The 13,882-nt window shown below is 41.8% G+C and overlaps 2 protein-coding genes across 3 annotated transcripts; one reads left to right on the plus strand and one right to left on the minus strand.

Annotated features, from left to right (window-relative positions):
- The first annotated feature begins 1,072 nt into the window (after positions 1-1,072).
- Oatp33Eb (Organic anion transporting polypeptide 33Eb) lies at positions 1,073-7,176 on the plus strand. 2 transcript variants are annotated; one of them, XM_043414206.1, is made up of 9 exons: positions 1,073-1,352; positions 2,132-2,406; positions 2,488-2,697; positions 2,892-3,292; positions 3,451-3,748; positions 3,865-4,054; positions 4,717-4,957; positions 5,042-5,486; positions 5,566-7,176. In XM_043414206.1, the coding sequence occupies exons 2-9, from the start codon at positions 2,148-2,150 to the stop codon at positions 6,645-6,647; spliced, it is 3,126 nt and encodes a 1,041-aa protein (XP_043270141.1). In that variant the 5' UTR covers positions 1,073-1,352; positions 2,132-2,147; the 3' UTR covers positions 6,648-7,176. The 2 variants fall into 2 exon arrangements, with proteins under 2 accessions (XP_043270141.1, XP_043270142.1); XM_043414207.1 differs by lacking the exon at positions 1,073-1,352 and adding an exon at positions 1,736-1,867.
- A 36-nt stretch (positions 7,177-7,212) lies between these two features.
- Positions 7,213-11,968, minus strand: LOC122407785 (solute carrier organic anion transporter family member 74D-like). The gene is made up of 8 exons (XM_043414208.1): positions 11,809-11,968; positions 11,006-11,703; positions 10,633-10,742; positions 9,240-9,694; positions 8,498-9,176; positions 7,919-8,312; positions 7,739-7,840; positions 7,213-7,509 (listed from the first exon to the last, which is right to left on the minus strand). Exons 2-8 carry the CDS (start codon positions 11,373-11,375, stop codon positions 7,382-7,384), a joined length of 2,238 nt encoding a protein of 745 aa, XP_043270143.1. The 5' UTR covers positions 11,376-11,703; positions 11,809-11,968; the 3' UTR covers positions 7,213-7,381.
- Between the last annotated feature and the right edge of the window lie 1,914 nt (positions 11,969-13,882).

Below are 13,882 nucleotides of genomic sequence, written 5' to 3' on the forward strand. Positions count from 1 at the left end.
ACATCGGTCTGATATCTTAATCATGTAAATGACGTCTTTTTCCAAACCACATGCCCTCGCCAGTCTCTCGCGATCTTATTCGGTTATTTCACCGAGGAATCGTAGATGCCTTTTTTCCTAAGCGGACGCGAAGGACTAAATTTCGCGCGTTAAGCCCTCGGTGTAATCCCACCCTTAATATTCAAAAACGTGATCGTCCTGCCAAGTGTTCGAAGCTGAAGACTCTTCAGAGAGAGGCCAAGAAGAGAGCCGCTCTCTTCGAGTCCGAGAGAGCCCCGGGCTTTTCATATGCTAATTGGCATTCGTCATTTTCTTACGGCAAACGACTTAAGTGAGCTTAAGGTAACTCCTTCGGAGATATGGACGAGCAACTTGAGAGAAACATTTGACACAGCCATATTATATTTTCTATCTTTTCAAGCCTCTTCTAAATTGGGGATTTCATTGTTTGGAAAAGAAATATCGAGATATTGGAACGCCATGTAAAATAATCTTTGATGCACGTAAATTCAGTCCCATAGATTCGAATCTGCCCAGATAAATCGATCATTTTTGGTAAACCATTAAAATTACCACGGTCAATGCACATGTTATTTTTCAGCTTTGCTATTTCGCCCTAACTTTCACACAATTAAACCGGAAACTCGAAGTTAAATGCATTTTTATCATGTGATTTTTTTTCGTGGAATTCTGATCCATACTAACGTTCCATTGTTTTCGATCCCATTACAGCGTCGTCATTACGAACTTACGTAGTATCGAAGAACTGGTAAATGCTGTATTTATATTGCGTAACAAACGTCGGTGACAAAAAAGTGAGCAATGGAAGTACCAGTCACGCCTTTTCTATTCAACTTCCGATCAACTTGTTTTTTCTTCGTCCGACGAGCGTTTCAACGCGAGCAATCGCGGTGTGAGTAATACGATTCCCATGATAGAGCACATGGTGAGTCGGATCCGAGAGTTACTTTTTTTTCCTTGCTATATTTTTATCGTCGAGATATCTTGAACTCCATATCTGTAGTAAGATAACGCAGACTAACGTGCCTGGCAGAGTCCAGCTTGTCGACGTTCGCACCGCTACGTGCTCTCTCCTCGAATTAGTACGTGGAGTAAAACACGCCTGGGATAATCGTGTCACGAGTAGGAGTGCTGTGTTTACCTGCCTCTCTCTCTCTCTCTCTCTCGCTTGTTCTATCTCATTCACTCTCACGAGAAACACCGCGTTTTCTACTGCTGCCAATACCATGTGTTGTGAAACGGGATTTATTGAAAAATTGAAAAACAAACATTGAAAAAAAAATATTCCTTAATTGCGTTTACCTCAGTTGGATATCGTGCGGAACGTGACGGTAAGCAGCATTTCGTGTTGTTACAAGCTCGTTAAGGTTCGACTAAACTGTGAACGATCGGATGGAAAACTATTCTTAAAAATGTGCGACTATAATTAACGCTGTTCGTTTGAATATCAATTTTGCCGAGAATTTCGCTCGAACGTGTGATTATCGATCGTGTGACACGATATAAATTTCCAGTGAAGAATTGTACCACGCGTGACTCATGACTCGATAGATAACTGCGAGGAGACTCATTTACAAAATTCTTAGTGTTCCATTTTTTTCAACAGCCAGCTATTACTAGAATCAGTGATAAACGGATTGCTTTCGTTTCAACGTTCTCCTCATAGTAAACTTTTAATAAAGTTATTTTAAAGATTCTGTGAGTCGGAGGCTATTTCATTACAGAAAATCATTCATGCTTCGAGAGCATGGATCAGTCGCCTAACCTTATCTTGATTTTTCGGAATTCGAAACGTTCAACACGGTTGGATTAATTACGAAAAGCTGTCAGCAGGACAGTGCGCCCGGTAAAAATCCGCTGACAGAGCTTTATTTTAAGCAAACCTCGACGTCAAGGTTTTTCTTTTGAAATTTGCGGCTAGCGCTCTCGCACTCACTCCAGCGAGCTACCGATTGTCGTACTCGTGTTTTTTTGTTACGGAAAATTGGTTATTCTTCAATTTGTCAAAATAAATTCATAAAGAAATGTTCAATGTAAAATATAATTTATTTTTTCGTTCAGTGATAAATCGAAGAAAATTTACGTTTTTTTTTCTTGTTTCCGGATAAAGCTCTACAGGAAGTGCGATGGCTATAGGGCCTCGGGAGGTCGTGAGATCGGAGGTCGAAGGTGGCCTTTCCGGTCCGGCGAATCCGATTCCCAGTGAATCCTTGGATTGCGGTTGCAGACAATTTCCATGCCCGAAATTGGCTAAATTCGCGACTCGAAGGCTCTTTGTTGGTCTTCTTTGCTGGATCGGAATTGTACAGGGAGCTGCACAAGCATACTTGTATGTGACCAGTCCGACGATCGCACGAAGATTCCAACTCGATCCACTGTTGATGGGTAATTACATTGGCATTAAATGATGCCTCTTGTGAAGTAAAATGAATTAAAGCAGATTGACAAATTTAACAATTGCACCAGAATGGATCCTTATCGTTGCTGAATTAACGCCTTTCTTCGCGGGATTTCTGGTGGCTTATTGGGGTGACAGAATACACAGAGCAGCATGGATCGGAGCGCTGGTGCTGATCCAAAGCGCTGGTTTTCTTATTCTCCTCACTCCTCACTTTGCCCACAACATGAGGGTTATCGAAGAGCCGGAGAACGCCACGCACATGTCTATTTATGCCGGTTAGTACGAACGATTCGCTCATCAGCTTTCAGCCCTTCTCACTTGGTCTATGATGGCCTATTTCCTTATCACGAATCTTATCGGTTGACCATTATTGATCAATGGACACTCGCGATTAAATTCACAGTCCACCGTTCGCGGAAGATTATTTCAAACCATAATAAAACCATGGTGTGTCTGTTTTTATGTAAAGACGAAAATCCAGAATTGTGTTCATCCGGATCGGCCAGGCTTGTTATCAAGGAGAGTCAACTCCGCTACGTCGTTTTGGCTCATCTTGTTGGCGTTCAAATATTCATTGGAATGGCCAACGTCGCGTATTATGCTTTAGGCATTTCTTATCTCGATGACAATACGAGAAAAGGTCGTATCGAAGCTCTCATTGGGCTCGTCATTGCCGTCAAAATGATGGGTCTCCTGGCTGGTTACGGTCTTGCCTGGGGTTGCCTCAAACTTGATTCAGAAAATTTACAATTCATTGTAACGTATCAAGAAGAGATCGGCGCATGGTGGCTCGGATGGCCCATACTCGCTTTCCTTCTCATCCTTCCTGGAATTTTCATGTCATGGCTACCAAGAAGACTTCCATCAGAGGTATACATTTATTATTAAAAAAATCATTGAAAATCCAAAACTAAAGAAAAATCACAGACACCAAGGATACGAGAAATACACGTGTTTGTAAAGCGTTTTCGAAAAATGCCTTAAAGAAGCCTTAAAGGGCCGCGGGTAAATACGAAATTATTTTATAGGTGGTTGAACAAGCCGCAGCCTCAATTCTTGATCTCGCGGGCCGTGCAAGTCCGCAGAGCAGCATTGAAACGAGTGAATTTCAAAAAGTTGGTGAAACCGGTTATTGTCCTTCGCTTTTCCGATTGTTCAGCAACAGAATTCTCATCTGCAGCGTTGTGGCGGCGATTTTTTGCTGCACTGCGTTAATTAATTTTGCGGCCAATGAAAATATAATTCTTGAGTCACGCTACCACGTCCCAAGACCAACTGGGATGTTACTGGGTTTCGGGGACCCATTGCGGTCGAGAATAATTACAGGTAAGCATGGTTACGGCTGGCCTGTCACATGGCAATAATTTCAATTGAATTAATCAAAAAAACATATATCAGTAAATCCGGCTAAGTTTCAATGACATGATCATCTTATCTTCCAGATCTACTCAAGCCAATCATCATTGGATTGGTAATAATCATTTCAGGAATTGTGATTTCAAAGGTGCGACCTCGTGCAAGAACGTTAACGATTTACAACATCGTCACTTGTATCCTGGCAGCTACGATAATATTTTCACTGGTTTATGCAACCTGCGAGAAACCATCATTTCCTGAAGAACGCAGAGGATCGTGAGTAAGAATTAAGGCCTTATATACACTTTCAGCGGGTGAAAAAATGTGATTTTCTTGATTTTTTTTCGACAAAAAAATCAATGTTTAGTTCATATGCTGTATTCCAGTAGAACCTTTTTTTGAGCATCAGCTAAAGTGGACATGATGATCAAAAAACTCTTAATCCGATCCATACCGAATTTATACCATTTATTTATTATAATAATAGCTTGGGCCTGGACGAAGGATTTGTAAAAATTGTGATTTAAAAAAAAATGGCGACAGTTTTAACAAAAAAATCATATTTTGAGGTACTAATTTTCGGTTTCTTTGTTACAATTTTTTTCCAACAAAATACGAAATCCTTCGTCCAGGCACTCGCTATTATAATAATAAATAAGTGGTATAAATTTGGTATGGTTGGGATTAATAGTTTTTAGTAATCGTATCCACCGAAATGGTATTTTTCAAAAAATACGATTTTGAGATAGCTACGAATCTAATACTCCGATCTTTATGAAATTTGGTGAGAATATTCCTTAGATATCGTACTTGAAGAATATTTAATAAAAAATTTTCGGTTTTTCCACCCATCACAATCGTATGTAAGGCCTTAAATTACGAAATTGCCGATGGACCAACAAAAACATGTGCATCACCGTAGTTTCTGTTCATTTCAGTATTTTTTTGCTACAATACTGTAACCAATATTGTGGTTGCTCGAAGGATGCCGACTTTAGACCGATATGCAATACCAAATCGACCATCACTTATTACAGTCCGTGTCATGCCGGTTGTAAGACCGTACAGATCGTGGACAATGTTAAGGTTTACGGTGGTTGCAGTTGCGTCGAAGAATCGATTGCTAAAGAAGGTCCATGTGGGACGAATGCTTGTCAGATCGGTTGGTTGGTGTTCGAGGTTAGACAGCAACGTTTTCACTCATGTTCAACTACTTCTCATGTATTCTTACTCATAATTCTTCATTATCTCCGAAAATTTCAGATTGCAACTACGATTGCTTATTGTCTCGTAGCTTCGAGCATCGTTGGAAATTTATTGATAGTTCTGAGGTCTGTTTATACCCAAGACAAAGCTTTGGCGATCGGCTTCTGGATGACTTTTGTCTCTTTCTTCGTTTACGTACCTGGCAAGTTGGCTTATCAGAAAATTGCAAGCATGACCTGCAAACATTGGGGCAGAGGCTCTGTGTGTCATCTTCACGAAGACGACAACCTTGGGAATTACGTGTGTTACCTTACCTCGTTCCTCCTCGTCCTCGCTGCTGCGTTCCAAATCGTTTTGTGGTGTTTTTGTCGGAAGCTAAGACTATACGGAAATTCGATTTCGGAATTGCCACGAGAAACCGAATTGGGACCAGTTGAAAGAAACCAAGCGGTTCCATTGCTGGTAGAAAACGCTGTTGCACCATCGTTAAATACCAACAACAGTGAGTTTATTCATTTTCTCGATTCTTCATCTTCCAATAATTGTAAATGTACATTTGCTGTTATTGTCGTGCACTTCAGATGCCCCAAGCGTCGTTGATCAAGAAATCGTGATTGGGACATCGGTTCTTGATCTTCGGGAACGTCGACTCGACGAGGAGCCTCAGCAGCAGCCCCAACAACTTAAATACGGACCGTTAGGTCCTGGTGATCGCAGAACAAATGGCGCCGTATCGAAATCTCAAAGTCTCGAATCTACAAAGAACAAATTCCGAAATGAGGATACGGACGACGAGCTGGACAGTTCTAGTGACGAAGAGGGAGGAACCAAAGGAAAAATGGCGGGTTCGAGTCCTCAGATTGCTTACAAACCCCTGGAATTGGATTCTGACGTGGAGAGTGACCTCAGTAGTATCGGTCCACGCTCACGCAGACGAGTCGCTAGTAGCGTCTCAGAAGACCTCGACAAAGACTTCCAGGTTAACGGTTCGTCGTCGATCAACAAGCGGCAGTTCCCAAATCCTGATGATTACGAAAGTCCTGCTCGGAGAAGACCTTCCCCTTTCGGTAGAGGAGCAAATCAACAAAATGGAAAAAGTCTCGATGACCTCGAAGCGACGAACACCCAAGGAGGTTTCTCGAGAACAAATAGTTTTGAGTTTGCCAAAAATAAAGCCAACAAAAACGAATCGTTGAGAAGTCACACCGGGGACTTCAACGAAGTTGGTATTCCGGTGATGACACCCCTCGTCGCTGCTTCCATCTTGACCACTTCGGCTTCCCCGGGAGCGGCACTCGCCCACCAAGAAGTTAAAGTCCTTTTGCCCAGGCATCAGAAACAGGCGAGCCAAGAGAGGCTGGAGACCATACGCTCGTTGCTCGAATCAGTCGATGAGACACGCAGGCATCATTTGGAGAATGACACTTTGCGGGAAGAAGAAAATGAAAATTATCCTGATGTCCCTCCGCCAATCAGAGGGCGGCCTCCTTCCCGTGATCAGGCCTCATCCGGGTTCGGTAGTTCAACGGATTTGGGAGAAAAATCAGAAATTTTCTTGCCCATGCCGGACCGCGTTCTGGGCAAACCAACTCCTGATACTTCTAGAACGCATTCTCCAAGACGTGGCCCTCCGAAGGGAGGCCCGCTTTCCACTGCCTTGTAAATAGTCATTTAAAAATAGAAAAAAAATCGTGTTTTATAAAATATTCTCGTCAAGCCGATTGTTCCGTCAATGAATTCTTTCTTCTGAAAAGTAAGGCCTCCATCTTCTGGGACATTTACATGGTCAATATTCATCCCAAAAACCTTTTTCGAAATGAGACACCGAAATTACGATGTCGATCCGAGTGAATGGTCGCATCGACTTTATAAAAAAGATTCTACTGCACATGGAATTTCTATACGCGCGTGTAAGTTAAGTTTTCGTTGGAAAATGAACACATATCATTGGAGATTCTTCTCACACGATCATCAGTCATCATTAATCGTAAAACATTAGTTTAATGACAGAAAAAAGGTATGATTGTTTGTTTTTTTTTTTAATATTTATTCAAATAAAACGTATTTGCTCTTCTAAATTATAGCGTTTTACGCACTGCCCTCTTCCGATGTTATCTCTCATAACCGTCTCCAATTTCGTAGCAGACTCCATGGAAATCTTGCTATTTCAATGTAGTTATAATATTTTTACATGTATACAGTTTCTATAAATATCTATAACAATGCGCTTAAGGTACTTGAAAAGTCTTTATTCTTCACGCTGGCTCTCACTCATTTTTTGGTCGTCGATTTCCTTTTTTTCGCGTATTCCTCCTGTTTCTTTTTCTCTTCAAGCTCGTCTTAAAACAAGAACATTAAAAAATTTAGTGACGAATTTATCACATCATCGGATTATTACTACGTCACTATGGTTTCCCCCGGATCATCCGCTATTTGTTCGAGCTCGATTTCCTCGTCGAATATCTTTACGTCCTTCACGTAGTACCAGACTCCAACATCGAATAGCGTACCAATTGTAACGAAACCTTGATGATGTTGTCGGAAGAGGAAAGAGAACACGTGATTAATTCATTTCGAGGATTTCTTTGTGATCGCCGAAAATTAAGCGTAATTTAAGGTAATATTCCATCATCAATATTTATTTTTGTAATTTTGACACTCTAATATATTTGCTGTCTCATCTCGTTAGGAGCCAAGATAAATGAGAATGTGATGAAGAATTTTGGCACATCGAAAAAAACAATGGAAACTCACTTGCTGCCGTGAAATTCAGCAAATATCTCAACGCTTCACCATTGTAGAGCCAGCAATTTCCGGTTCCGGAGCAAGTTTTGCCCCATACAATGCAGGTTTTGTCTAGCAAAGAAAAAAGGAATGACGACATTTAGTCGAGGCTAGCAATGAACACGATCGCAGATTAACGTCACTAATTACCGAGAATAAATCCAAACAGAATAGGCGATGGTATAAAGGCAAAAAGACTCATTATCGTAAGTCCAAAGCCCATGGCCACTGTCTTATCCTTTTCATCGACGCATCTTACAGAAACGAGGAAATTGGAAGCTCTGCCGGTGGCACCGCTGAATTTGAGGAGACAGACGACCGCCAGAAAAACGTAGAACTTGTGCATACAATCGACCGGACAAGAGCCAGGGACAGCAGTTCCAAGACTGGGATTGTCCGATTTAGCATAGAACTCGGTAGTTTTCTCGAATGGAAAATTTGTTGGGATTGTCGACCAATTTGCAGCAACGTATGATAGTTCGTCATTTTTTTGTGGTCTTACGCAATTGCAATCCGTGTAAATTTTATTACCGTATTCGTCGGTCTGTAAGAATGAGACGAAGATTCCGAGAAACAAAAAGTCATTAGTATACAGAGATAGGGATCTCTGAGCAAACGATGAATGTTTTTTTCTTCGTTTTAGAATTTTCAGCAGTCGATTTTACAGCGGTAGCCTCTCCGAGGTATCCAATAGGAGTAAAAGAACAAAAATTTCTTGTATCAACAAACCTTGAGTCCTCTGCATCCAGCATGACAAGCTGATATAAAAGTTTGTCCTTCCTCCGAACAAACCGGATTGTAGGTTACGTAATCGCAGTGACAAGGTTCATTACAGGTCAAGTGGGTTTTTAGCGCACCGTCCGATTGCACCGCCATTTGATTGTCGTTCGCCGAACAACCGAGGAACGCGTACGAAATCATTCCCATAACTGATACAGCACCAACCATCACGTTCCAGGCTGCCAGATATCTCGCTTTCGGTTTGTACTTGGAGATTATTAGGCCCGAAAGAAGAATGCCGAATGCGCTAAAGACGAGGCCGACGGTACCGGTTATCAGGGAAGACACCGAAGCCGACTGTTTGTACTGGGTCTCGATGTATTTCGGCATGAAGATCCAATAGGGCATGTAACCCATGAAGTAGAAGACGGTTGCTAGATTGTTGCACATGAGGGTGGTGTTGGTCAACAATCGTTTGAACGTTCTGAGCATGTCACTGATCGAAGCTGGCAGTTCGGGTTCTTGCGGTCCATCCTTTATGCTGGCTGCCGATTTGTTGCGCTCCAGAGCGATCATTTTTCGTGCTGCAGCTCGTGGAAGAGTCTTTGGAAAAAGGGCGATTACACTTGCGAAGAGAAAGAGTAGAATCGCAAGAATTATCCAGCCTAACCACCAAGCCCCGAGCCACCTGTCGGCGCAAAGGATTATCGTTATTCGGCAACCAGAGAAACAGTCATTGAGAAAAGCCTACCTTGGATCCTGCATATTGATTGTGGGACTCAACGTTGGACTGATGTAGAATTTGAGAGCGAACGAAGCCAATCCATAGCCAATTGCGGGTCCCAACATTCGGAGAAAGTACGAAACGCTTATGAGCATCGGTGTTTTCGACTTTTGTATGTTGTCGTCCATGTAAGACGTGCCAAGAGTATAATACAGTGAACCACCCACACCCGAGACGAGTTGAGCCATAAATAGCAAAACCTGCGGTGCGAAGTTGCCCTCTTCGTCCTCATGGCATTCGTTGCCACGACCTTCCTTCCCCAAACAAAGAAACTTTCGTTGTCTGTCGAATATTTTTGTGCTAGAATTTCCACTCATGTTTGTCGCTGGCCTCGAGCCATATTCCTTTGTTAATAGAAGAGCATCCTCGCCAGGTCCATAAAGGAAATGTGGAAGCATCGTCAGGCAGCAAAACAGCACAACCTACAATGATCATTGAAACATCATTTCTTTTCGTTTCCTCATTTTCTTTTTAAATTATAAATAAATAAACAATGTCAATCCTACGAACGTCTTCGGATTTGAAAAACAGTTGGAAAGCCTCGGCAGAGCGAAAATATAAATAAAATATACACGAGCGTCGCTGAGCTTTATCAAACGTTATCTCGTCTGGTTGAGTCTCTATCAGTTTGTCTTATACGACGTGTTTTGAGCATTTCGTGTAGCGCCAATAAGAAGATCGGATCGATAACGAAGTCGGCACTTTTATTTTCATTGTCATCGATGTTCGATTCGCGCGATGAAATTAATGCCAATCAGTCGCGAAAAAAGATTAAGCCTATTGAATTCTCAGATTAATATCTGCACAGGGATATTCATCGTCCTTGGATGGAGATATAATATATAATATTGTGCGAATAAACAGGCTGCTATGTGGTGTTACATCTTTGTGTTCTCGAGATCTACGACCTTCCCGCTACATTTGTCGCGTGTGTTTCGTGACTTAGTGAATGAAGCTCGAACCAGAGCTAACTTTTGCTAGATACACGTATATAATTAGAGCATAGGGACAGAGATAGGCGTGAATGCTCGTAGGCTTGGATCTACGATATTCGCTGCATGCTTGCCACTTTAGCGTCAGTCGCTATTACGTCGGCCAATTCGAACAGCTGTCCCTCGCATACTAACCCTATTATTGTCGTTATCATTATAAACGTTGTTATAGTTAAGATTTCAGCAACAAAAAGAAAAACAATTTCTGCCAAATCGCCATATCCGGGCGAATTTCATTCGTTTTATCGCGGCTTATCACTTTCGTTCGAAATTTCAAAACGGGAGACATAAACTACTGATTGGAATCATGCTCGTCTTCGAAAGTCCGATAAAATTTGAAAAAAAAGGAAAAATAAAATGAAACTCACCGAATAAATACCAACGGCGATCCATCTTGGCCTGTGTCCTCTCCCCGCGTAATAAGACAGAACGACCGATACGAAAAGTTGCGAAATGTCATTGCCAACGGTTATGAGACCTAAACATTTTTAGATACATCATGGAATTTCATGATAATAAACGCGATTGGATCACGGTCTTCTCTTACAGAATACAAAATCGACAGAACAAGACAAATTAACAAAACTAATGACCCAAACAAATATTTTAATTGCTTTATTTATCGTTATCTTTCATAAACGACTCACCAAGTCATTAAGCAATCTGAACGAAATCGATGTTAGTTTAGACTGATACGGAATGACCCCAACCAGAGGTCGGTTAATAAAAACACAAACTCACCAGTTGTCTTGGACGGTATTTTGAACCTCTTCTCGATGGTCGTAATCGTTCCATTGAAGTAGGCGTAACTAGCCGAGAATATGCAGCCAAGTACACCGTAAAGAAAAACGTAAGCTTTTTTATTAGCGAAACGTTGAAGATTGGGACCCTTGAAGCACCATATGCCGCAAGAAGTCTCATCAGTGATGGGTATACCCTTAAAAAATTCATCGATATCACGACCAGTGAGCGGTGTACTCGGCGTGACTGGTGGAGTCGGTGGCACTTTCAACAGTTTAACGCTTTCCGGGTTTGTTTTCTCGTTATTTATCGCATTACTCGTCAAATTCTCTGTGTCCTTCATGGTTCCGTTCGAGATTCGATTATTCATATATGAAAAAAGTTATTTATGCGCTAACAGAAGCAAGTGTATGAAATAATAATTATATCTAACGACAGGTCCGCACTCGGTCACAAAATTCCGACACTCTCACTTATTCTGCTTTTTCTTTTTGTGTACGCCCTCGATTATCCACTACGGGATGATCACTTATTTTATTTTTCGTTCCGTCAACATAGATCGATGACAACGGCAAAACGTTTTGCAGGATCTATCGTGTAAGCTCCGACGATCCTTGGCATTTTGTTCGCCCCCTTCTTTCACGATAATCCGCGATTTTTCAAATCCATCATGTCCGCATGTTTACAAACACGCCCAGCTACGAGTAATACGTAATGACAGAGTTATATTCGCCAAAAAGACGTGTTAGAAATAACGATTGGAAAGAAAAATAAATAAATAAGCAAGCTCGCGCACCACCTACCGTCGAGAGGGCAACGCGCGAAGCGCGAGAGCGAAATTCTTCTCTCGCCCAAGAGGCAAAAGCTCCAACTACCTCTGAAACAAGGAAGATCACGAAGACTACTCTCTACGAGATCTCTTTAGGGCTATCTTTTAACTCGTGCGGGAGGAGGAGGGGGGGGGGAGGAAGGGGTAAGGGCGCTTTTAGCGTGGCCCCAATGAATTTGCGCGTCCGCGAACGCTCGATATCCTTTCACAACTGAGGTTCAGAGCCGCGTGTAACAAGACGTGTTTTAAAATCGGACGTCAATCTTTTGATACTCGTGCATTACCCCTCCCCCCATTCAGCCTGTTTGCCCTGTTTCTTGCTCCGTATTAACGTCCACGTGAAGACCCCAAGTCGTGCATATGCGCGACGTCTCATTCGTGAAGAGCAAGGTAGATAAGACCGAAGCAAGATAGACTTCTATGTTCATCTATATACAGCCTTGTACAAAAGTGTTATGCACCTTGCGCCTCTTTGATCCGCACAAAAACATAACGGAATTTAATGTGGAGGGCATTTTGAAGCGGACGTCATTTCCTTTTTTTTTTAATAATTTTGAAGATTTTTTTAGTCTCCTTTATTTACGTATCCTCGATCATGGCTATTTCGTTACAGTGGACCAGCTGCTGGGCTCTAAAGAAGCTATTTCGAGTTGCTTAGGTTTTTCTCCAAATTTTCGAGAAAAGATAAACTCATGGAGTTTTAAATATTTTATGTGATTGGCAGAGACTTGCATTTAGTTTTTCTTTTACAATTTACCAAAATTTCTTCAGATACATACTTTCTCCAAAGTTTTTCTCTGACTTCATTTGTGGTTGACAATCAAAAACTCGTCATTATTAGCATGACTTAGGAATTAAGCGGTTCTAACAGGAATATCACGACAATGAAAAGCGTCACTGTTCATTTTTTATTGCTTCTGCGAGTGCACCAACGTCGAAGACCATTGGGCTGAAAAAATCGCAAGCCATGCTCGAAGATACGTATCGAGTGCAGAGAGCATCGCAAAAGTTTTCCAAACAAGCAAAGCTAAGCTGGAATTGTCTGACTCCGAACGGCGCTTATTAAATTCCCAGTTACGATTTTTTTCTACTGAGATATTCAACCCTTCCTGCGGATTCAACGGCTCCAGGGTGCTCAATACTTTTGCACAAAGCTGTATATGCATGCATGAATGATGTATACGAGACCGTGAAGTAGTAAGGGACACGCAATGACTTGGTTCGTTGTATATATCATCGTAGTAGCAAGATTTGTCGCTGTGTCGGGGAAGAATTCGTCTAGTAGTGTAAGTATGTTCCATCGAGTTTCGTGTGTATATATATATTTAGGGATCCACACTCGTGAATCCACCTCACGTCTTCCTAACGACAATCGAGCTCTCGTGTGCTCTCGCGTCGACGTCGTTGATTATCTTCCTGTCCTTTTCTCGCGATCTCTCTCAATTTTTCTTCCTTCCCCTCTCTCTTTCTCTGGGCCGCGGTATTAAGAACAAATACTTATCGACCAGGCTGTGACTCGAACCCTCCCGCGCCTCATCCTCCAATCACCCTTGAATCGATCGAATCGCTTCTGTATAAATTTCCACTTGTCAATCGTGATAATGAAAATATTCGCATTTTTGTCGAGGAGTAATCTTAACTTCTCTCACATCTTACCGTTCTCTTGATCCGTCTCAGAATTATCGCGATCCGTAATTGATTGGCGTCTCAAATAAAAAGTTCATGCGAGTACGGATTTCGGGAGTGTTCATTATCGTTTTACCATCTCCAATGGAAATAAATGACAATCGTTTAATTTAATAGCTTAATTCATTGAAAAGCACTCAATTTATGCTCCCTGTCGGGCCAACTTTCACCCACTTTGCACCGTAGTGCATTTGTGATCTCATCCATGTTGGCTATACTCGAGCGCTTTTCAATGTTTATCCGCTCGTTGAACAACTTACGAAATCGAGTGTACGCGATATTAGCGACGTCTGAATCAATGTGTATGATTACTGAATATGAGGAATGCCAGTACACGAATTCATGATATTCGTGAAATGAAC

This window comes from Venturia canescens, chromosome 3 (genome assembly GCF_019457755.1).
Source record: "Venturia canescens isolate UGA chromosome 3, ASM1945775v1, whole genome shotgun sequence".
NCBI classification, from domain to species: domain Eukaryota; kingdom Metazoa; phylum Arthropoda; class Insecta; order Hymenoptera; family Ichneumonidae; genus Venturia; species Venturia canescens.